This window comes from Sus scrofa, chromosome 8 (genome assembly GCF_054392235.1).
Source record: "Sus scrofa isolate SSC_HxYL_T2T_F1_AM1 chromosome 8, Sscrofa_HxYL_maternal_Yorkshire_Landrace_v2.0, whole genome shotgun sequence".
NCBI classification, from domain to species: domain Eukaryota; kingdom Metazoa; phylum Chordata; class Mammalia; order Artiodactyla; family Suidae; genus Sus; species Sus scrofa.
Window position 1 is genome coordinate 75,745,590 of NC_139390.1, and position 22,296 is coordinate 75,767,885.

The following is a 22,296-nucleotide window of genomic DNA, read 5'->3' on the forward strand; positions in this document are numbered from 1 at the left end:
AACATTAGGAGCCACATATCTTTTCAAATTAATGTTTTTGTTTTCTGCATATATATACTCAGGAACGGAATTGCTGGATTATGTGGTAGTTCTATTTTTGGCTTTTTGAGGAACCTCCATTACTGTTTTCCGTAATGGCTCACCATTTTATATTCCCGCCTATATGCAATGGTTATCTCCTATTCCTCACCAACATTTGTTATTTGTGATCTTTTTGGTAACAGCCCTTCTGATAGGTATGAGATGATATTTCACTGTGGTTTTGATTTGCATTTCTCTGATGATTAGTGATGCTGAGCATCTTTTTTTTTTTTTTTTTTTTCTTTTTAGGGCCACACCTGAGGTATATGGAAGTTCCCAGGCCATAGGCTGAAGAGGAGCTGCAGCTGCTGGCCTATACCACAGCCACAGCAACTCTAGATCTGAGCTGCATCTGTGACCTATGCCACAGTTTGCAGCAATGCAGGAGCCTTAACCCACTGAGCAAGGCCAGGAATCAAACCTGCATCCTCATGGACCCTATTTTGGGTTCTTGACCTGCTGAGCCACAACAGGAACTCCTTGAGCAACTTTTCATGTGCCTTTGGCTATCTACATGTCTTCTTTGGAAAAATGTCTATTCAGGTCTTCTGCTCATTTTTTAATTGGGTTGTGTGTGTTTTTGATGTCCAGTTGTATGAGCTATTTACCCTTTTTTTATGATATTGACCCTTTGTTGGTCATACTATTTGCAATTGTTTTCTCCCATTCCGTAGTTTGATTTCTCATTTTGCCAAAGATTTCTTTTAATGTGCCAAAGCTTTTTAGTTTAATTAAGTCCTATTTGTTTATTTCTGCTTTTGTTTCCTTTATTTTAGGGACAGATCCAAAAAAAAAAAAATTGCTATAATTTATGTCCAAGAGTACTCTGCCTGTTTTCTTCTGGTTTCCTGGTCTTACATTTAGGTCCTCAAATACATTTTGAATTTTTAATATAGTGATAAATTTTTTTTTACAAGAGAACAAATCCACTTTTATTTACTTTTCAATAAGTTTGAATCCTTGAAAGTACAGCATCACACAGATTCTGTGTCTGATGGCTTAGCAGTAAGGCTGCTTCAGAATTTGGCATGAACCATACCACTGTTTTTTGTGTGTGTGTGTATATTCATTTTAATTTTTTTCATTATAGCTGGTTTACAGTGTTCTGTCAATTTTCGACTATACAGCATGGTGACCCAGTTACACATACATATATACATTCTTTTTTCTCACATTATCATGCTCCATCCTAAGTGACTAGATATAGTTCCCAGTGCTACACAGCAGGATCTCAGATTAAGAAGATGTGGTATATATACCACTGCTGCCATGAGCACGAGTTACCTTTTCCCAGATTACTTTGGTTTTGTTAGGTTTCTGCCAGGAGTCACTGTGTTATTCTTTGCTTTGTACACATAAGCACATCTCCTGCCTAGATAAAATTCAGTTTCATCTTGGGCATAAACACCTTCAGTTTTAAGAAGAGCTATGTGCTCCCTCTGGTTCTAGAGACCTCGCTTATAACCAGCAAAAATGGCCTTGGACAACAACCTTCCCAACATATTTGTTGTTTTTGAAGTCCTGTTCCCAGCAGGCCTCCACAGGCTCCAAGATACCTGAAAGAGCTATAGTGGGAAAATTTCATTTCATTCTTTTACATGCAGCTGTCCATTTTCATAATACCACTTATTGAAGAAACTGTCTTTCCTCCATTATATATTCATGCCTCCTTTGTTATAGATTAATTGACCATGCATGTGGGTTTATTTGTGCTCTCTATTATTGTTCCGTTGGTCTGTGTCTGTTTTTGTGCCAGGATCATACTGTTTTGATTACTGAAACTTTGTGGTATAGTCTGAAATAAGGGAGCATAATACCTTAAGCTCTGCTCTTCTTTCTCAAGATTATTTTGGCTACTCAGCGTCTTTTGTTTCCATGCAATTTTTTTTTTTTTTTTTTTTTTTTTTTTTTTTTTTTTTGCGGGGGAGAGGCCTGCACATGAGGCATGTTCCCTGGCCAGGGAACAAAACTGAGCCACAGTAGCAACCCAAGCCACTGTAGCAATGCCAGATCCTTAACTTGCTAAAACACATGGGAACTACTCATACAAATTTTTAAGTTACTTGTTCTACTTCTGTGAAAAATGCCATTGGTATTTTGATAGGGATTGCACTGCCTCTGTACATTGCCTTGGTTAGTATGGTGATTTTAACATTAATTCTTCCAGTCCCTGAACACAGCATATCTTTTCATCTGTTTGTGTTATCTTCAATTTCCTTCATCAGTGTCTTATGGTTCACCAGTACATGTCTTTTCCTTTCTTAGGTAGATTTATTTCTAGGTATATTCTTTCTGTTGGGAGAGTAAAGGGAATTGTTTCCTTAATTTCTCTAATATTTCATTGTTACTACATAGACTGCAACAAATTTCTGTGTATTAATTTTGTATTCTGCAACTTTACTGAGTTCATTCATGAGCTCTAGTAATTTTTTGGTAATGTCTTTAGGATTTTCTGTGTATATTATACCACCTGCAGAGTGTGACAGTTTTACTTTTTCCTTCCAATTTTGAATTTGGATTCATTTATAATTTCTCATCTGGTTGCTGTGGCTAGGACTTCTAGTACTCTGTTGAATCAAAGTGGCAAAAGTGGGCACTCTTATCTTGTTCCTGATCTTAGAGGGAACGCTTTTAGTTGCTCACTGTTGAGTATGTTAGCTATGGAACTGGCATATATGGCCTTTATTATGTTATGTTCCATCTATACTCACTTTCTGGAGACTTATCACAAATGCATATTAAATTTTATCAAAAGCTTATTCTGCATCTATTGTGATGATCATATGGTTTTTATTCTGCAATCTGTTACTGTGGTGTTATCGCTGATTGATTTGTGGATACTGATCCATCCTTGCACCTTTGGGATAAACTCCACTTGATCATGGCATATGATCCTTTTAATGTGTTGCTGGATTTGATTTGTTAATATTGTGTTGAGAATTTTTGCATCTATATCCATTATTGATGTTGGCCTGTAATTTTCTTTTTTTTGTGTAGTATCTTTGTCTGGTTTTTGGATCAGAGTGATGTCAGCCTCACATAATGACTGGAAGCATTCATTCCTCTGCAATTTTTTTGAATAGCTTGAAAAAGATCGGTGTTAATCTAAATGTTTCATAGAATTTACCTGTGAAGCCATCTGGTCCCGGACTTTTATTCATTAGGAGTTTTTCAGGTTTTGTTTTTATTGTCGATTTCATTTTAAAGAATCTCTCTACAGGAGTTCCCGTCATGGCTCAGTGGTTAACAAATCTGACTAGGAACCATGAGGTTCTGGGTTTGATCCCTGGCCTTGCTCAGTGGGTTAAGGATCCAGCATTGCCGTGAGCTGTGGTGTAGATTGCAGACACTGCTCAGATCCGGATCTGGTGTTGTTATGGCTCTGATGTAGGCTGGCGGCTGTAGCTCCGATTAGACCCCTAGCCTGGGAACCTCCATAAGCCGCGGGTACAGCCCTAGAAAAGACAAAAAAATAAAAAATAAAAAAATAATCTCTCTACATATTGTGTTACACAATTGGCTTTTCCCCCATTGATTATTATGTCATGAATATCTACTAGATTAAAACCTTCTCCACCATCTCTGTTAATGTCTACACAGTATTACAATCATGGGCATAGGGAAAAACTGAGTTAATTCCCTCTTTGGAAAGTTAAAGTTGCTTCTAATCTAACAACACTGAAATAAATATTCTTACTGATAAATATAAATCTCTATACACATTTTTGATATGTGAGCATAACCTAAGGTTTTAAAAACAGGGCAACAGTTACAGTTGCTTCAACACTCAAATGTCTTCATTTGTTTCAGAAAGACTGTCCTAACTAGTTTTGAACATTTAAAGAAGCCTTGGGGTGACTGTTTCCTAATCTTAACTTTTACCAACTCAGATACTGTCTTAGTCCATTTGGGATATTATAATGCAATACACAGAATGGGTGGCTTAAATAACATTTATTTCTCATAGTTCTGAAGGTAGGAAGTCCAAGCTCAAGGTACCAAAAGATTCAGTGTCTGGTGCAGCCTGCTGCCTGCTTCATAGATGGCCGTCCTCTCGCTGTGCCCTCATATGGCAGAAGGGGGCAAGGAAGCTCTCCAGGATCTCTTTTATAAGGGCACTAATCTCATTTACAAGAGTGCCACACACGTGACCCAATCACCTCCCAAGGGCCCCACCTCCAAATATCATGGAATTAGGGGTTAGGTTTCAACCTATGAATTTTGGGAAGGGACACAAACATTCAGCTTACAGTAGATGCTTTGGTTTATGTTATGATAAAAAAATCATCAAGTCAATGTCTTGGATCCGTGTATCCCCATTCACTATTCCCATACAAATTTGGTTAATACTCCTCCCCAGCCTCCAGCCTCCTTCCTTATATTTCTAATATTATGATTCAGTAGGGACTTGAGTACAAATTCAGGCTAAATTATTTATCATAAGGTCCTATGCACCTCTGAACCTAGGATTTAATCTCTTTAAAATTTGTTGTCCTCATCTGTCAACTGGAAATTATAACAACTTCCAACTTACCTGTTTCTTGCAAAGAGTAAATAAGCTAAAGCATGAAAAGCACTCAAGACAGGGTCTGGCACAAGTACTATACAGTAGATGATAGATATGATTACTGCTGCTATTTTGCTTAGGCTAGAATTTATCGAGCACCTGGCATGTCCCAGGCCTAAGGAGTAAAACTTTGCACCTGACACTCTTTCTGCCCTCACACTAAGTATGTGCTAATGAAGATACACATCTAACTCAGTTACAATATAGTATAATGAGTGGTATGTAGAATTGGGCAAGAGCTATGGATGTAAAGAGGAAGACAATTCAGCACAAACATGTGGCAAGGGAAATTTCTCAGAAGAAATGACAGTTCAGGTGCAGGATGGTTAACATGAAGAGGAAAGCAGCACTGGAGTTCCCGTCGTGGCTCAGTGATAACGAATCCAAATAGCATCCATGAGGACACGGTTCAATCTTTGGCCTTGCTCAGTGGGTTAAGGATCTGGCATTGCCGTGAGCTGTGGTTCGGATCTGGTGTTGCTGTGGCTGTGTTTCCCTAGCCTGGGAATGTCCATGTGCCCCAGGTGTGCCTCTAAAAAGATAAAAAAACAAAACAAAAACACAGTGTTGCTAGGCAGTGAGAAAGCCTGGGGGGAAAAGATCATGAATAGAGTGATTGCATAAAAGTTGAGGGCTTAAGCTACTATGTTGGAGACTTGAACTCTATTTTTAAAAACAATGATTAGTAAATTGTTTTAGGCAGAAAATCCTATTTGTTTTTGAGAAAAGCCTGGGGCGACAGAATGAAGAATCAAGGAAGGCAAGAATGCAGGTACAGAGAAGTTAGGAAGATGTAGAAATTCAAGTGAATGATGGTGGCTCATAGGTATAGCAATAGGGACTTAGAAAAACACACATATGTAAAAGAATTTTATAACTTACAGTTAGAGGAGAAAAAGGAAGGTTAAAGGAGAGGGTGAATTCAGGACATTTATTTCTCTAACCCAGGCAACTTGGTTGGTAGAGAATATAGAAAAAGGGGTGAGGTGAGTTCCCATTGCAGCTCAGTGGAAACGAACCTGACTAGTATCCATGAGGATGCAGGGTTGTATCGATGGCCCTGCTCAGTGGGTTAAGGATCAGAGTTGCTGAGAGCTGTGGTCTAGGTTGCAGATGCAGCTAAATCTGGTGTTGCTGTGGCTGTGGCATAAGCCAACAGCTACAGCTCCAATTCGACCCCTAGCCTGGGAACTTCCCTATGATACATGTGTGGCCCTAAAAAAAAAAATATATATATATATATATACATATATATATATATATACACACACACATATATTAGCAAGTAGACAGTTCAATTTCATGCTCTGAGCTCCATGAAATTTCAGCCCCTGTCCTTTACTGATCTCATCACACCCGGCATTAAAGACTTATGACAGGAACGGTTCTGTTGTCCTTGGAAGGTATCAGAACTGCTCACACACATGAAGTCTTAGGACCACTGCTGAGGGTGCAGGCTACAGACCTCACCAGTTCCTATCCCCTATTCATTCAAATATAGGGATATCTCCAAACTATCTCAATCAAATCCAACCACCTTCACAAAACTAAATTGACCAAGGAGAACCCATTTCAAATATCCACTGTGGTGATTAAAAAGCCACTAATTTCATCAAATAAAAGCCTGTGACATCATAATGTAATAAGAAATATGTATTTGGTCTTCAACCATGGTTCCCGGCACACAGTTCCTAAAACACTTGTAGTTTCCTATGTGAAAAGAGCAATAGAAGGACCTCTTGTTACACTGTTTAGTCTTCTGTCCCCCTAAAACAGCTCCTAAAGGAGCCCTGTGAGTTTTGTTATTCATAACAAGGCCTTTTCAACCACTGCTGAGTTTACTGTAATAAGGTAATTATTGGAAAGCTCCTTCGGGATAACCACAGGACGGAGGCTGGATTCCAGGGGAACCAAGTTTCAGAGGATTGAAACTTTCGACCCTGATGCTTGACCTCCCTGGAGGGGAAGGGTAATTGCGTCAATCATCAGTGATGCAATCCCTCAGACCTACGTAATGAAGCCTTCTGAGTATGGGAGCCTCTGTACTCAGCCCTACACACTGACCCATGCAATCCCTACATTTAGCTGTTCCCGAGTCACATCCTTTATACTGAGTAACAGTAAAATGCTTTCCTGAGTTTTGTGAGGTTCTAGAACATTACCAAATGGAAGGAGGGGGTCATGGACCCCAGACGTGCAGCCAAGAAAGGCAGAAGTTGTAGGTAATCCCTGAGACTGGGGGTGGGGAGGCAATCTTTCAGGGCTCTGTGACCTGTATTGACTCTGTAAGTCAGTGGGGTGGGGGTGCATGAGGCATGGCATTTTTTTTTTTTTTTTTGTATTTTTAGGGCCGCACCCACAGCATATGGAGGTTCCCAGGCTAGGAGTCGAATTGGAGCTGCAGCTCCTGGTCTACACCACAGCCACAGCACCTCAGAATCCGAGCCGGGTCTGACCTACACACAGCTCACAGCAGTGCCGGATCCTTAACCCACTAAGCAAGACCAGGGATCGAACCTGTGTCCTCATGGATCCTAGTCAGGTTCACTAACCATTGAGCCACGATGGGAACTCCAACATGGCTTTCTTTACATAAGCAAGCCGAAGCCACTTTGTGATCTAAGCCTGGCTACCATACTTGCCCTTGAGCAGGTCCCAGTAATGAACTGTCATAATGCAGGAACAAAGGAAAAACAGTCAAGAGACAATAGTTCATTGATAAAACAGAATCCTAGTTCCTTCCTCCTCAAGGGATATATATAACAATCTGACCGATATCTTGAGCTCTGATGGAACTATGGCCCCTACCCAGGTGGAAGATAGTGACTACCAGAGATTCCAGTTAAATCAGATCCTAAGGAATGTTGACCCCTCCTGACCCTGGTGACTTGAATCAACTAAGGTTTGAAATCTCTCAACCTCTGCCCTGTTTGTATGCTAAATTCTCCTCAGCTCAAGACCCTCTGTGAATATGCATACACCACCCAAGCCTCTTCATGAATGTGCGTGTACCCTTAGCTTAAAAATTTCCCAATTTTGCGGCTGGGGAGACAGTGCTTTGGGAAAATCCTGATGTTATCTGTACTTTCTGCAAGCAGTAAATGCTTTCTACTCATCTTTGGCTTATTTCATTTGGCTTGTCTTTAGGCTGGACACCCACCAAGAGGCAAAGCCAGATTTCAAGTAGCAACTCCAGGCAGTGTCAGAACTGAACTGAACTGTAGGACATGCAATTGGTGTCTGCAGAGAACTGGAGAATTGCTTGGTATGCGGAAAACATACACATATTTGGTGGCCAGAAGTGTTCTGTGGGTAGTGTACAGAGGAAACAGAATTTTCCTTTAGCTGAGGTTTTTCTTTCAAATCCATTCTGTGGTAATGAAATATTGCAGATTAAATTCTCAAATTTTTCTGCCCATTGCTTTCCTGCTAGTTGGGAACACCTGTGGTAATGTCAACATAATTGAGTTCTTTTATAACACAGTGAGAATGTCACTGCATAATAAATACAATGTTTTGCCACCTAATTCAATAACAAAATAATTCACACTTTAACATGCCTTAAAAGTGTAACCTCTGAAATTCACTTTTCTTATTTTGACTGGATATGAACTAAAATGTTGCGGTGGAGCGGTACTCATGGCACTTGAAATGCTGTAGAGTTAGAACTGCATCACTGAGATCTGAGTGTGCTGGGCAGAGTGGGAAGCAGTGAGACACAGTATCTCTGTCACAAACACTCAGCTCTGCAGTTGAAGCATGAAAGCCATAGATAATATGTAAGGAAACATGGCCCTGTTCCAATAAAACCTTATTTATGGATGCTGAAATGTATCAGGCAACTTTATGTGTCACAAAATGCTATTTTTCTTTTCAATCATTTAAGAATGTAAAACTACTCCTGACTTTCAGGCTGTACAATAAGGGCAGAAAGCCGATCCGTGGCTCAATTTGAGGACCCCTGATTTAAACTATCACATGCACATAAAACCATGTGTCACAGGCTGGCGTAGTACAGTCAGTTCTCATTATTCATGGTAGTTTTGTTCTATAAAGCCATCAGGAAAGGAAATTCAGAGCTGAATTCAGAGCACAACATCCAATTTCATCAACCAATCAAGACATCATCATGTCCTTTGTGTGTGTCTGTTTCAAGACATCTTATTTACTTTATATTGTTGATTCATTGACTCAAACTCATGGTTAATAGCACTGTACCTCATACTGGAATGAAGCTTACCCAACACACACTTTCCCTGTGAGGACATCATAGCCTCCTCAAACTGAGTGCTTGGGACCATCTTAAACAGAGAAATCATCAACAAAATGAGAGAAATATGACACTAAACAGACAAGAAGGACATGGGTTTGTAACAGGAGAGCTGAGACAAGAAGGCCGTATCACTTGGTTTGATCCCTCCTGGGAACGTGTATACTGCCCTGGGCTCGAATTTTTTTGCTGCTCTGAGCATGCAGGCACCTGTCTGCTAATAACAGCAAAAGCACCATGAGCATTTTACAAATAAATTTTAATGAGTAGGTGAATTTATAAACATGAAACTATAAATAATGAGGATTGCTTGTATTTTAAAAGTAAAATAAGCCATTATCACATAGATAGGTGAGAATTAAAGATGAGGGAGAAGATATTTCACTTCAAAATCTCTACTTAGTTATGACTATCTTTTTACCTAGGAATTTCCGGTTATTATTTGGATCCCCAAATGCAACATTTATATTTGAAAACTCAATGTTAGGCATAACTGAAGCTTCTATAATGAAACTTCTCAAAAGGAGTTTCTTACTTGCAGCTATACATGGGATACATTTTAAATATCATGGAGTAAGAAGTTATTCTTTCATAGATATAGCAATTATATTTTTAACACTCCTTATCCTCAGAAGCATCCATCACTCACAGAACACCCAGGGAGCTTAGGATTATAATTAAAAGAAATTCCTCAAATTATTAATTGTCCTACTGTTGGAAAATGCAGAAATGCAGCTGCAATGGAAGGGATACAGTTAGGTATATTCCATATTCCAGCTTCAAGTTTCCCTGAGTAGCTACAATTTAGTCAGAAGACAAAAACCGAATTATATACAATGCTGCCTTCTCAACTAAGGAAAAACAGATATAACTGCCTTATCAGAAATACAACAGAAGAGAAGCATGCCTGCTAAATTTTCTCAAAACACAGAAGAAGAAATCGGGCATTTTCCCTAAAGTCTTCTTTTTCATTAAATTCTTGGCCCTTGAGTCTAGCGGGGACCTCCAAGGATAGAAATGTCGTTTCTTTTTTGTTTTTGCCTTAGATAGAATAACTCAGTAAGAGTGGCTGCTTTTTTGAAGCATTTATTTTAAGTCTTTTCATCAAATATTTTCATTCTCAAACACCCAGCAGTATAGGCCTAGGCAATTAAAGATAAGACTATCTTGCAAAATTTACCTAAAAAACTGGGCAGTAGAGAAGGTAAAATAACAGGGTTCTCATTACCTATTCCTTTGGGACAGTTCTGTCAAAATTTCCTTTACAGTCAAGTTACAAAAAAGCAAAAAAGTACTGTTCTCAGAACTAGGCAAGGCTTTTGTGCAAAGGTGCTTTTTTTGTTCAATCTTTTTTGCTGTTTTCTTCAACTGGTAATTTTTTTTTTTTTTTCTTTTCTTGTGGTATCTGCCAGGCCTTGTGGTTCCTATGGATGGAAATCAACCAGGATCAAAATGTTCTTACCTATAGTTCTATCAACAAAAAAAACTAATCAATAATCTAAGAAAGTTAAAAAAAAATTGTATTCAAGCTAATCTGAGGATCATAATCTGGGAGAGATTTTTTAGAAAACTCTGGGGCCTGTTCTGCCAATTGGAGGTCAATTGGCAGTTATATAAGTTTCTGACACAGAGTTTACATCAAATGACCTATTATTGACAGTTTGCACACTCCATCTCTACAGGTTCAAAGCAAGCTCTTTACCAGATGAAGGAGGAGGATTATCTCCTAGAGTTGTGTCCCTTGATGAGATTAAGGAAGGTGATCTCCTAAGGTCTGGTTAATGCAGCTGCACCATATATACTGAAGGGGAGGGAGGAGGCCCACAGGGGAAAGGAAAATTTTTATGTTTAAATATTTTTATCTTGCCATAAAATATGAATTTTACTTCATCGGTTCTTAACTCAGATTGTGGTAGGTCTTTGGTAAAAGCTAGGCTTTCTGAGTGTAGGGGTGGAGAACTGTGGGGAGAATCTTCTTTTGCGGGACCAATTTCCTTATCAGGGGCAATCCCTAAACCTATCCCTTAAAAGAAAAACTTGAAAGAGATATACCTTATAATATTTCCAACAAACATATTCGATATTATCTTCCTCTGGTAATTAAGCAGCTAACGGTTTTGTTACAGCATCCACAGAAAATGAATATTGCAATGAATATCCTATTTTACCTGACAGAGTTCCGAAATAGCAATGCAATACTAATAAGCGATACAATTACCAAATAATGTTCAAAGTTTACTATAGTCCTTTTTGCTTTTAGATTGGTTTCCACAAGTGACTGCGGTCAAGTTAACATGTTAGGAGTCACAGAATCATTCCCTCTCTGGGGCTATGCTGGTCCTTATGAAGATTGGTTCAGTTGTTTGTTGGGGTTCTAGCTGCTGACAGTTTGACGCTCTTAAAGGTTGCAGCTTTCAGGGGTTTGAGATGATGGAAAAAGACTCAAACAGCTGTCTACCATTCTGTACAACAATCTTTTTTCACAATTATGTGATTTACCTACATTCTTTAATGACTAAATACACAACTATAAATGCAAGGTTCATATGCATGCTCTCTGGCTAAATAAGCTGATTATTCACCTACTATTTAACTTCTAGTAACAGTGAAACTAATGTACTTTCATTTATTTAGTAATTATTTTTATTTTTTAGCTTTTAGGGCTGCACCTGTGGCATATGGACGTTCCTAGGCTAGGGGTTGAATCAGAGCTGCAGCTGCCAGCCTACACCACAGCCACAGCAACTCAGGATCTGAGCCGCATCTGAGATATACACCACAGCTCACAGCAATGCCAGATCCTTAACCCACTGAGCAAAGCCAGGGACTGAACCTGCGTCCGTCCTCAAAGATACTAGTGGGGTTCATTACCGCTGAGCCACAACAGGAACTCCAGCTTTTCACCTTCTTGAAGGGTTATCAGAGATACCTGGTTCCTTCATATTCCACATGATTAGCTTAGGACCTTCTACTTTGGGCTCCCAGTACTTAGTGCTATACTCTATTATCCATACTTCTTAAATTATAAAAAAAGGAACATACATTTTTTGTATTTTTTCAGAGCAGAGTTGAGAAGTAACACCACCTACCATATTGAATACTTTCTTACATGCATAGACTACTACTGCATGTATCTCAAGTTCATTTTTTTTTTTTTTTTTTTCCTTTTTGGGGCTGCACCTGCAGCATATGAAGGTTAGCAGGCTAGGGGTCTAATCGGAGCTACAGCTGTCGGCTTACACCACAGCCACAGCCTCGCCAGATCTGAGCCATGTCTGTGACCTACACCACAGCTCACCACAACACCAGATCCTTAACTCACTGAGTGGGGCCAGGGATTGAACCCGCAACCTCATGGTTCCTAATTGGATTCGTTTCTGCTGTGCCACAAAGGCAACTTCTCAAGTTCATTTTTTTTTTTTTTTAAATCACACATTAACTGATCATCAAAATATGGTCCATCAGAAGAGTATTCATTAGTTAGGAACTACCAGAAGGCCTTCGGGGGGCAGTCAAAGGACTCCATGTTGTGAGTTTCAGGATTGGTTGGAAGAGAAAACCATGGTTTTATCAAATGCCCAAATGGGTCTATGATGCTCCACACTTCCAAAATTTTAAGAATCACCCCACTGGATTCTCTTTATAAAACTTTTCTAGTCCTCTTCTCCAAAGTTCTGGTACTTCCAGCAAGTTCTATAATTTTATAAACAGGCCTTTGTTTATACTTTTATACTCTTAGTATACCATTAAACATACTACATTTTTAGCACTTATTGTCAAATATATGTAGTTTATACCTTAATCCATAGTACCTCACAGAGTTTATGATTTTATTTATTTATTTTTCTTTTTAAGGCCACACTCAAGGTATATGGAGGTTCCCAGGCTAGGGGTTGAATCAGAGCCACAGTCGCCGGCCTACGCCATCGGAGCCGCATCTGCAACATACACCACAGCTCACAGCAACGCTGGATCCTTGACCCACTGCGTGAGGCTAGGGATCAAACCCGCATCCTCATGGATCCTGGTCAGGTTCATTAACTGCTGAGCCACGATGGGAATTCCACAGAGCTTACGATTTTAAATGAAATCAAATTAAGTCACATTTGCATTTCCAAATCTTCTAGGTATATTAACAGTGAAACTTAAAATTGTTTCAAAATTACTAGAAAGTATGTCATTTCCTTGAAATGAACTTGGCGTAAAAGGCAGCAAAGAGGTCCTTATAAGGAGTGTCTGAATCGGACTTGGTTAACGGTATTCGGCAAAGCTGGCGAAATCTAGGAGAACGCAGCAACAAGTTCTGTGAAAGACCCACGAAGCTGGAGCATAACCAATAGAGAACAATCGACTATAAAAAGAAAGGACATGAATGTTAGCACCTCTGCCTGCTCCAAGGACACCAAGATCTAGAAACAGGCAGGCAACAAAAGAGAAAATTACAGTCTCTGTAAACAGAAGTACACCAGCACTGAACAAAAACTTTAATGGCTATTAGACACCTGATCTAACAGAGAGGTAGGAAAGGTAAAAGGAAGACCCAAAAGCAAAAAGAAACCAAAAGAAGATCATGAAAGAAAGCAGATGACAGAGAACAGACCCTAGGCAGAGCGCCAAGAGAGATCTCACCTTCCTTCTTCGGCAATTAAGATACTTCCCCCCCATGAAGTCCTGACAAACTGCTATATTGAAGGCAGGCTACTGGGACCACAGCCATTAATGAGGACCAACTTAGCCACCCTCGACCTCATCTTCCCTCATACAGTCATCTTTTTCCCAAACTCTTCTCAGTAACCAGTTTCTAAGTGTAGTCAGGAAAGCATTAACTTGCCTTTTCCTGAAACAGATAGTCTTCGCATTTTCTTCAGCTTCTTTTTTTACTACCAAACTGATTTCTTTAGTTCAAAGACTAAGTTCTGCAGCTTCTCAGAACATTCTCATACATACATACATTTTTCCCCAACTTTTCTTTGACATCAAGAGATAATCAGGCCCTGGAGTTCCCCTGTGGCACAGTGGGTTAAAGGATTGGGTGCTGCCGCAGCTGCAGCTCGGATTCAATCTCTGGTTGGGGAATGTCCATATACTGCTGAAGCAGCCATAAAAATTGAAAAAAAATTAAAAATAAAAAAAAAAAAAAAAAAGAGAGAGAGAAAGTTATCAGGCCCCAGAGGCAAGACCATATGGAGTCTGAGGCCAGGTCGTGGAGACAAACCGCCTGAGTTTGAAATCTATTTAACTTTGGCTAAGTTATTTTTCTTGTTTCAATCTTCTCTTCTATAAAATGCAGACAGAACTATGCCTACCTCAAAGGGATGCTGTAAGGAATAAATGAGAAAATGCATGTAGAATGGTAAGCACAGTAAGTGGTCTATATTAAGCACCTGCATTTGCTCCAGAGCAAGGTTTTTTTTTTTAGGGCAGAAAATAATGCAACCTCAAATGTGGATTAGCATAGTGGTTAAGAATAAGAGCCAAAATGCCTGCATGTGTGTTAAGTCTGCCACTTAATAGATGAGTGGCCTTGGATGAGCTACTTAACCTCCCTGTACCTCAGTTTCCTCATCACTACAGTGAGGATTGTAATAGCATCTATTTCAGGGCATTGTTGGGAGAAATATATGCATTTATATATGTAAATGATTTAAACAGTGCCTGGTACAAAGTTAATGCTGAAAAAATATTAGCTATTATTATCATCTAACTCACCCATGAAGCAAACAGAACTCTGAGCCCAACTACGTCAGACTACAAACTGCCTACTGAGTATCACTGTTCTTCCTTAGTAATAAACTCCTACTTTCCTGCAGGGTATACTGCAATCTCAAAAAAAGGACTATACACAATAAGGTCCTACTATAGTACAGGGAACTACATCCAACCTCCTAGGTTAGACCTAGGACATTTTAAAAATAATATTTAAAAAAAAGGAATGTGGGGAGTTTCTCCTGTGGCTCAGCAGGTTCCACCCCTGGCCTCGCTCAGTGGGTTAAAGGACTAGGCTTTGCCGCAAGCTGTGGAGCAAGTCGCAGATGTGATTCAGATCTGGTGTTGCCATGGCTTCAGTATAGGCTGGCAGTTGCAGCTCTGATTTGACCCCTAGCCCAGGAACTTCCATATGCTGCAGGGGCAGTCACAAAAAGACAACAAACACACAAAAAAGAATGTGTGTGTGTATTTGTGTATATATATAATGACATGGTCACTCTGCTGTCCAGCAGATTGGCACAACATTGTAAATCAACTTTAAAAAAAAGAAAAAGAAGAAGAAATTTTAAAATGACTGTATTTCCCAGCTTCTTCTGCAATTAGTTATAGCCATGTATTTAAGATGTAAGCATGAGTGTTTGGTGGGACATTTGGCAAGGTTCCCAGTGCTGACTGCACTTGAAGTATCTTTTTACCACTCCTGCAAGACAACAAGCTCCAGTGGCCCTCATGGCCATCCTGTAGCCTTCAAGACAGAAATTACAGGCTGTGAGTGATGCAGATTTAAGAGTGAAGTAGGCAAATACTACTCAGCCATAAAAAAGAACAAAATAATGCCATTTGCCGCAACACGGCCAGAACTAGAGACTCTCATACTAAGTGAAGTAAGTCAGAAAGAGAAACACAAATACCATGTGGTATCACTTATTTTCTAGAATCTAATATATGGCACAGGGAGTTCCCACCATGGCTCATCAGTAATGAACCTGACTAGTACCCATGAGGATATGGGTTGGATCCCTGGCATCGCTCAGTGGGTTAAGGATCCGGCCTTGTCCTGAGCTGTGGTGTAGGTTGCAGACATGGCTCGGATCTGGCATTGCTGTGGCTGTGGTGTAGGCCAGCAGCTGTAGCTCCGATTAGACCCTTAGCCTGGGAACCTCCATATGCCACGTGTGTAGCCCTAAAATGACAAAAAAAAAACAAAACCCAAAAAATGAAAAAAAAAAAAAAAAACCCAAAAAACCAAAGAGGCACAAATGAACCAACCTGTCTTCAGAAAAGAAAAGAGGAGTTCCCGCCGTGGCGCAGTGGTTAACGAATCCGACTAAGAACAATGAGGTTGCGTGTTCGATCCCTGCCCTTGCTCAGTGGGTTAACGATCCGGCGTTGCCGTGAGCTGTGGTGTAGGTTGCAGACGTGGCTTGGATCCCGCGTTGCTGTGGCTCTGGTGTAGGCCGGTGGCTACAGCTTCGATTCGGCCTCTAGCCTGGGAACGTCCACATGCCGCGGGAGCGGCCCAAGAAATGGTAAAAAGACAAAAAAATTAAAAAAAAAAAAAGAAAAGAAAAGAAAACAAACTCATGGATTTGGATAAAAGCCTTGTGGTTGCTGAGGGGGAGGGGGAGGGAGTGGGGTGGACTGGGAGTTTGGGGTTAGTAGAAACAAACAACTGCATTTGGATAAGCAATGTACAGCACAGGGGAACTATATCTAGTCACTTATGAAGGAACATGATAGAGAATAATGTGAAAAAAAGAATATATAAATGTATAACTGAGTCACGTTGTACAGCAGAAATTGGCAGAACACTGTAAATCAACTATCATAAAAAATAACGATAAAATTTAAAAAAAGAGAGAGAAGCAGGCTCTCTCATGTCTTTACAGAGACGCTACAGCCACTCTACACTAAACTGCTTAATTGTGAACTTCCTATATTTGAGAGAATAAGCTTTTGGGTATTTAAAAGGCTTACTTTTAAAATCTCTACTATTACTTCCTTTGAACCCAATCTTTCACTAAAACTTCATTGCTCCTAATTTGATGTGGGGGTTTCCTCAGTTATTATCAGCGTTACTTCCTAGAAATGCAGTGAACTTGTACTGTTCTGTTTTTACAGAGTTTTTTTTTTGTTTTTTTGGTCTTTTTAGGCTATGTGCCTGGCATATGGAAGTTTCCAGACTAGGGACTGAACTGAAACTGTTAATGCTGTGTAGCTGCTGGCCTTCACCACAGCCTCACAGCCTGAGCAAGGCCAGGGATCAAACCTGCGTCTTCATGGATAGTATTCCAGTTCGTTACCACTAAGCCATGACAGGAACTCCTTTACAGAGTATTTTATAACAATATTACATGAAAAGCACTATAATAGGCACTTGATATTTCGCTAATTCTTAAAGACATTATGGTATCTATTTTAGAAATGAAGAAACTTATTTTACACAGGATTAATGACAGTATTAAGTCTAAGTGACAGCTTAAAACCATTTAACATTTAACTGACTTTGGGGCGGCGGCTGCTCTGTGGAGTTTTGAGGCCACAGATCAGATCTGAGCCAAAGCTACAACCTATGCCACAGCTGTGGCAATACTGGCTCCTTAAACCACAGGGCTGGGCCAGGGATTGAACCTGTATCCCAGCACTCCAGAGACACTGCTGATCCCATTGTGCCACAGTGAGAACTGATTTTTTTTTTTTTTTTTGTCTTTTGTCTTTTTAGGGCCGCTCCCACGGCATATGGAGGTTCCCAGGCTAGGGGTCTAATTGGAGCTGTAGCTGCCGACCTGCGCCACAGCCACAGCAACGACAGATCTGAGCCGAGTCTGCAACCTACACCACAACTCAGGGCAACACAGGATCCTTAACTCACTGAGCGAGGGCAGGGATCAAACCCGCAACCTCATGGTTCCTAGTCGGATTTGTTTCCACTGTGTCACAACAGGAGCTCTGAGAATTGACTTTTTTGATGCTGAAAATATACTATTTCAGATTCCTAAGACAAATCCTATGAAGTACTTTTATATAAGCTGATATAACTCTAACCACAAGCAAAAAATCACTACTACTTTATGGTCTATGTGTTGGCTCTTAGCAAAGAGATATACTTGACACAGCTTTAGCTATCTTAGCACTAAAGTATCCATGGAAAATATGAAAAAAGTTAAAAACATGAAATAACTGCAAATATAACATTTCTTTTTTGGGGGGTGCTTTTTAGGGCCACACTCGCAGCATATGGAGGTTCCCAGGATAGAAGTCCAATTGGAACTGTCGCTGCGGGCCTACAGCATAGCCACCGCAACGCCAGAGCCAAACCATGTCTGCGACCTACACCACAGCTCATAGCAATGCTGGATCTAACATTTCTTTTTCTATTTCTAGAAAAGCTTAATTACATTCAGGGAGTTCCCATCGTGGTGTAGCAGAAATGAATCGGACTAGGAACCATGAGGTTGCGGGTTCAATCCCTGACCTCGATCAGTGGGTTAAGGATCCGGCATTGCCATGAGCTTCGGTATAGGTCGCAGATGCAGCTTGGATGCCGAGTTGCTGTGGCGTGGTGTAGGCCAGCAGCTATAGCTCCGATTAGACCCCTAGCCTGGGAACCTTCACATGCTGCAAGTGTGGCCCACAAAAGACAAAAAAAAAAAGCTTAATTACATTCAAATGTGGAAAAGTATACTTATCTCATTAAGTTGTTATAAGATTAAATAACATTACAAATGAACCCATACAGACCTAGCACAAAGTTTTATTTCTTCTTCAAGTACCAAATTCCTTGGCCCTGTCTATGAAGAAAGAATTCAATACATCGACTAATCAAACAGAGCAAATACTACATTCATAGTACTATGCAAGGTACTTGACAAGATTTTTAAAAAAGGAAAAAGGAGATTGATTTAGTAGAAGGATTAAGAGACATTCACGTAGGAGTTTCCATCATGGCACAGTGGAGAGAATCTTACATCCACGAGGATGTGGGTTCAATCCCTGGCTTCGCTCAGTGGGTTAAGGATCCGGCGTTGCCGTGAGCCAAGGTGTAGGTCGCAGTTGCAGCTCGGATCCCGTGTTGCTATGGCTGTGGTGTAGGCCAGCAGCTGTAGCTCTGATTTGACCCCTAGCCTGGGAAATTCTGTATGCTGTGAGTGTGGCCCTAAAATGACCAAAAGGAAAAAAAAAAGAGAGAGAGAGACATTCAGGTAAAGGATTAAATAATCACAAGAAATATTCAGATGTTGGAGCTCTTGATTCGACTCAATGGTTAATGAACACGACTAGCATCCATGACGACGTAGGTTTGATCCCTGGCCTCGCTCAGTGGATTAAGGATCCGGTGTTGCCATAAGCTGTGGTGTAGGTCGAAGACATGGATCGGATCCCACATTGCTGTGGCTGTGGCGTAGGCCAGGGGCTACAGCTCTCATTCTACCCCTAGACTGGGAACCTCTGTATGCCTCAGGTGCAGCCCTAAAAAGACCAAAAAAAAAAAAAAAAAAAAAATTCAGATGCCACTCGGTGACAGACAGTAGATGTGTTACTGCAGCAACTTGGAAAACAGCAAGGGATTGAGTAGTCAGAGGAAGCTCAATAGAAGAGGCAGAATCCCAGCCAATCTAAGCTAAAAACAGAGGATTTATCTGTAGCACATGCTTCACACAACGATGCTGCTTACTTACTGAAGGTACTGTCGCTGCAATTGGAATCATCAGCACCGATACCGCACGAACAAAGTATGTAACATAGGTCTGAAAACGAGACGTACCAATTTTTTGCAGAGCAAAAATCTGCAAGAGTGAAATATATAGACACATGGTATTACTAAAATGCACATCAGACAAGCTTTAAAATACAAACTGACTTTCAACTGGCCTCTACCTACATTTTAATAAAAGCAAAAGAGTCTAAGTTCTACTCAGAATCCAAAAACAGTTCTTTATGGAATTAAAGGCAAACTTCCCCTAAAGTGCTAAGTAAAGTGACATAGGATAACGGCAAGACATGCTGAGAGATTATATTTTACATGTATGTTTCTCCACTCCACCTCACAAAGAAGTTCTATGACTCTTCTAAGGTTGTACAAATAAAAAAGAGCAGTCAGGTATTGACTACTTATAAATTGACATATTAAACATACACACACAATACCAACATATTGTGGGAATAAAAGCAGATTGATTGGGCACGTTAATTGCTGTCTTTACCAGAAAGCAAATCACAAAACTGAATGCCTTAGAGGTCCTATTGTGGCGCAGCAGAAAAGAATCCAACTAGGAGCCATGAGGTTGCAGGTTCAACCCCTGGCCTCGCTCAGCAGGTTAAGGATCCAGGGTTGCCGTGAGCTGTGGCGTAGGCCGGCAGCTACAGCTCCGATTGGACTGCTAGTTTGGGAACCTCCATATGCCATGGGCGTGGCCCTAAAAAGACTGAAAAAAAACCAAAACCAAAAACAAAAAACCAAAACTGTATGTATTAGAATCATATAATTTTAAAGCTGAAAGAGATCTTGGAAGTGTTCTAATTCAGCTCTCTCATTTTAATTATGAGCTTTGAAACCAGCCTAGGGCAGTTTATCAATAGCTGGTCTGAGACTAAAACCAAGGAGTCTCAATTTTAGCTCAGAGTTATCAGCACCAACTCAAATACATTTATATTTGAAGTTAGAACAGCAACAACAAAAATCTCAATGGCGTCAATGGCAAGCAAATTACATTTAGAACCACGGACCTCAGAGTTCCATGTGGCTCAGCAATTAAGGATCCCATGTTGTCACTGGTGTGGTTTGGGTTTGATCCCTGGCCCGGAAACGCATGCATGGGCATGGCTGATAGATAGACAGACAGACAAAACTACTGACCTCCACTATCAGTAAATTGATGACACCAACAGAGACGGGCAGAATCCAAGTGGAATCCACGGCAGTGAGGTCGGAAAACCATAGGACCCCTCCAGTAGCTAACTGCTCCTGAACAGATAAACCTGCTAAAACATTTTTATAAATAAGATTATTTCTAAAAATAGCAGAGGAAAGTAACTCCAATAAGGTGCCCCTTCTACCAAAGACTTGTATTTTTTCTTCAGGTTATTTTCATTCCACAACATAAATTAGCTCTTCCTGTACTGAGAAGGAGGAAAGAAGCTTTTGGTAGCAAATAGATGTAGAGACATTAAAGATATGTAGTGCTAATCTTTTCAGACTTAAATTTTAAAAAATTTTCATCTATATGCTGTTTTCTTCCAAGTCTATTCAGATTACTTTCTGGTTAGAAAACACATTTTTTTTTTTTTAGGGTCACTCCTGCGGCATATGGAGGTTCCCAGGCTAGGGGTCCAATCGGAGCTGTAGCCACCAGCCTACACCAGAGCCACAGCAACGCGGGATCTGAGCCGCATCTGCAACCTACACCACAGCTCATGGCAATGCCAGATCCTCAACCCACTGAGCAATGCCAGGGATCGAACCTGCGTCCTCCACTGAGCCACTACAGGAACTCCAGAAACACCTTTAAATGAAAGTAATAAAACAAACCCTTTAGTTTATATCCTTTCTTAATGTTTACATTCATAACTGTGAAAGCTTTTTTGGTCTCTTAAATTTACAAACAGAAAAAAACTCTTGGTTAGGAATTATAAGATTAGTTTTATTATGACCTCCAACTAGCAGTCCTAACAATGTCCTTCCTAGATTCATTTCTTTCCTCAACACAGTTTGCTTTACCCTAATTTGCATTCTATAGCCTTGCAAGGGAGATGATAAAAACATACTCGAATTATGAGAAGTATGGGTGTTTTCTATGTCTTGGTTTGTTTTTGTTGGTTTTTACAGTACAAAGACACTATTAGAAAACTTTTTTGGGGGAAACTGACTCCAGTAATAACTACCTTCGGACTGTGTTTTCCCTGTGCTCAAATTCCGGAGAGCGACAGACATGAAGATCCACATTGGAAGCTGAATCCACACCAACACAGTGGCTTTGAAAGGGTGGCAGTTATCCCGAACATACAGCTCTGAAACAAGCTTCCGCATAGTCTTCAGATAAGTGAGCCTAATTTGAGGGAAGACGGAAAAAGGGAAAGGAGAAAATGTCATTAGACGACGAGTACTGCTTCATCCCCATAGCACAAACACTCAGGCTTCGGTTACTGGCTAAAGGACTTGTGCAAGTTCCCATCATGGCACATTGGAAACAAATCTGACTAGGAACCATGAGGTTGCGGGTTCGATCAGTGAGTTAAGGATCCCACATTACTGTGGCTGTGGTGTAGGCTGGCAGCTGTAGCTCTGATTCGACCTCTAGCCTGGAAACCTCCATATGCCACAGGTATGGCCCTAAAAAGACAAGAGACAAAAAATAAAAATAAAAAATAAAAATAAAGGACTTGTGCAGGATTTTGGCTGTCATAAGCTGTATTAGTGGAGGGACTGCTTAAATAAAAGGCAAATAAAGCTCTTCACTCAAAGTTCTTTCATGATGTATGCAAATTATGTAACAATTTGATAAATCTGACATCGTCAGACTACAGGTTTTATTTCCGGTGGATTTTAGCAAACTAGGCTAGAAAGGGAAACTTCCCTACTGACACGGTGTGATCACAACTTAAGTCAGAAATACTAGGAGTTCCTGGGAGTTCCCGTCGTGGCGCAGTGGTTAACGAATCCGACTAAGAA

General features: G+C 40.3%; 1 protein-coding gene across 34 annotated transcripts in view; it reads right to left on the reverse strand.

The window, feature by feature from the left end:
* Window positions 1-22,296, reverse strand: part of COX18 (cytochrome c oxidase assembly factor COX18) — an 80,496-nt gene that overhangs the window by 54,810 nt on the left and 3,390 nt on the right. For 16 of the 34 annotated variants that reach the window (XR_014812683.1, XR_014812681.1, XR_001298348.3 and 13 more), the window contains exons 3-5: window positions 21,510-21,673; window positions 20,485-20,609; window positions 19,307-19,414 (exon numbers count right to left, since the gene is read on the reverse strand). Coding sequence is in view for 10 of the 34 variants with exons in the window: in XM_084972456.1 (XP_084828582.1) it covers window positions 19,307-19,414; window positions 20,485-20,609; window positions 21,510-21,673 (397 nt within the window). In the remaining 24 variants the exon portion in view is untranslated. Of the gene's footprint in view, window positions 1-12,734; window positions 13,270-18,365; window positions 18,784-18,936; window positions 19,098-19,306; window positions 19,415-20,484; window positions 20,610-21,509; window positions 21,674-22,296 lie in introns of those variants that run through there. The other 18 variants (XR_014812686.1, XR_014812690.1, XR_014812687.1 and 15 more) reach the window with 6 other exon arrangements.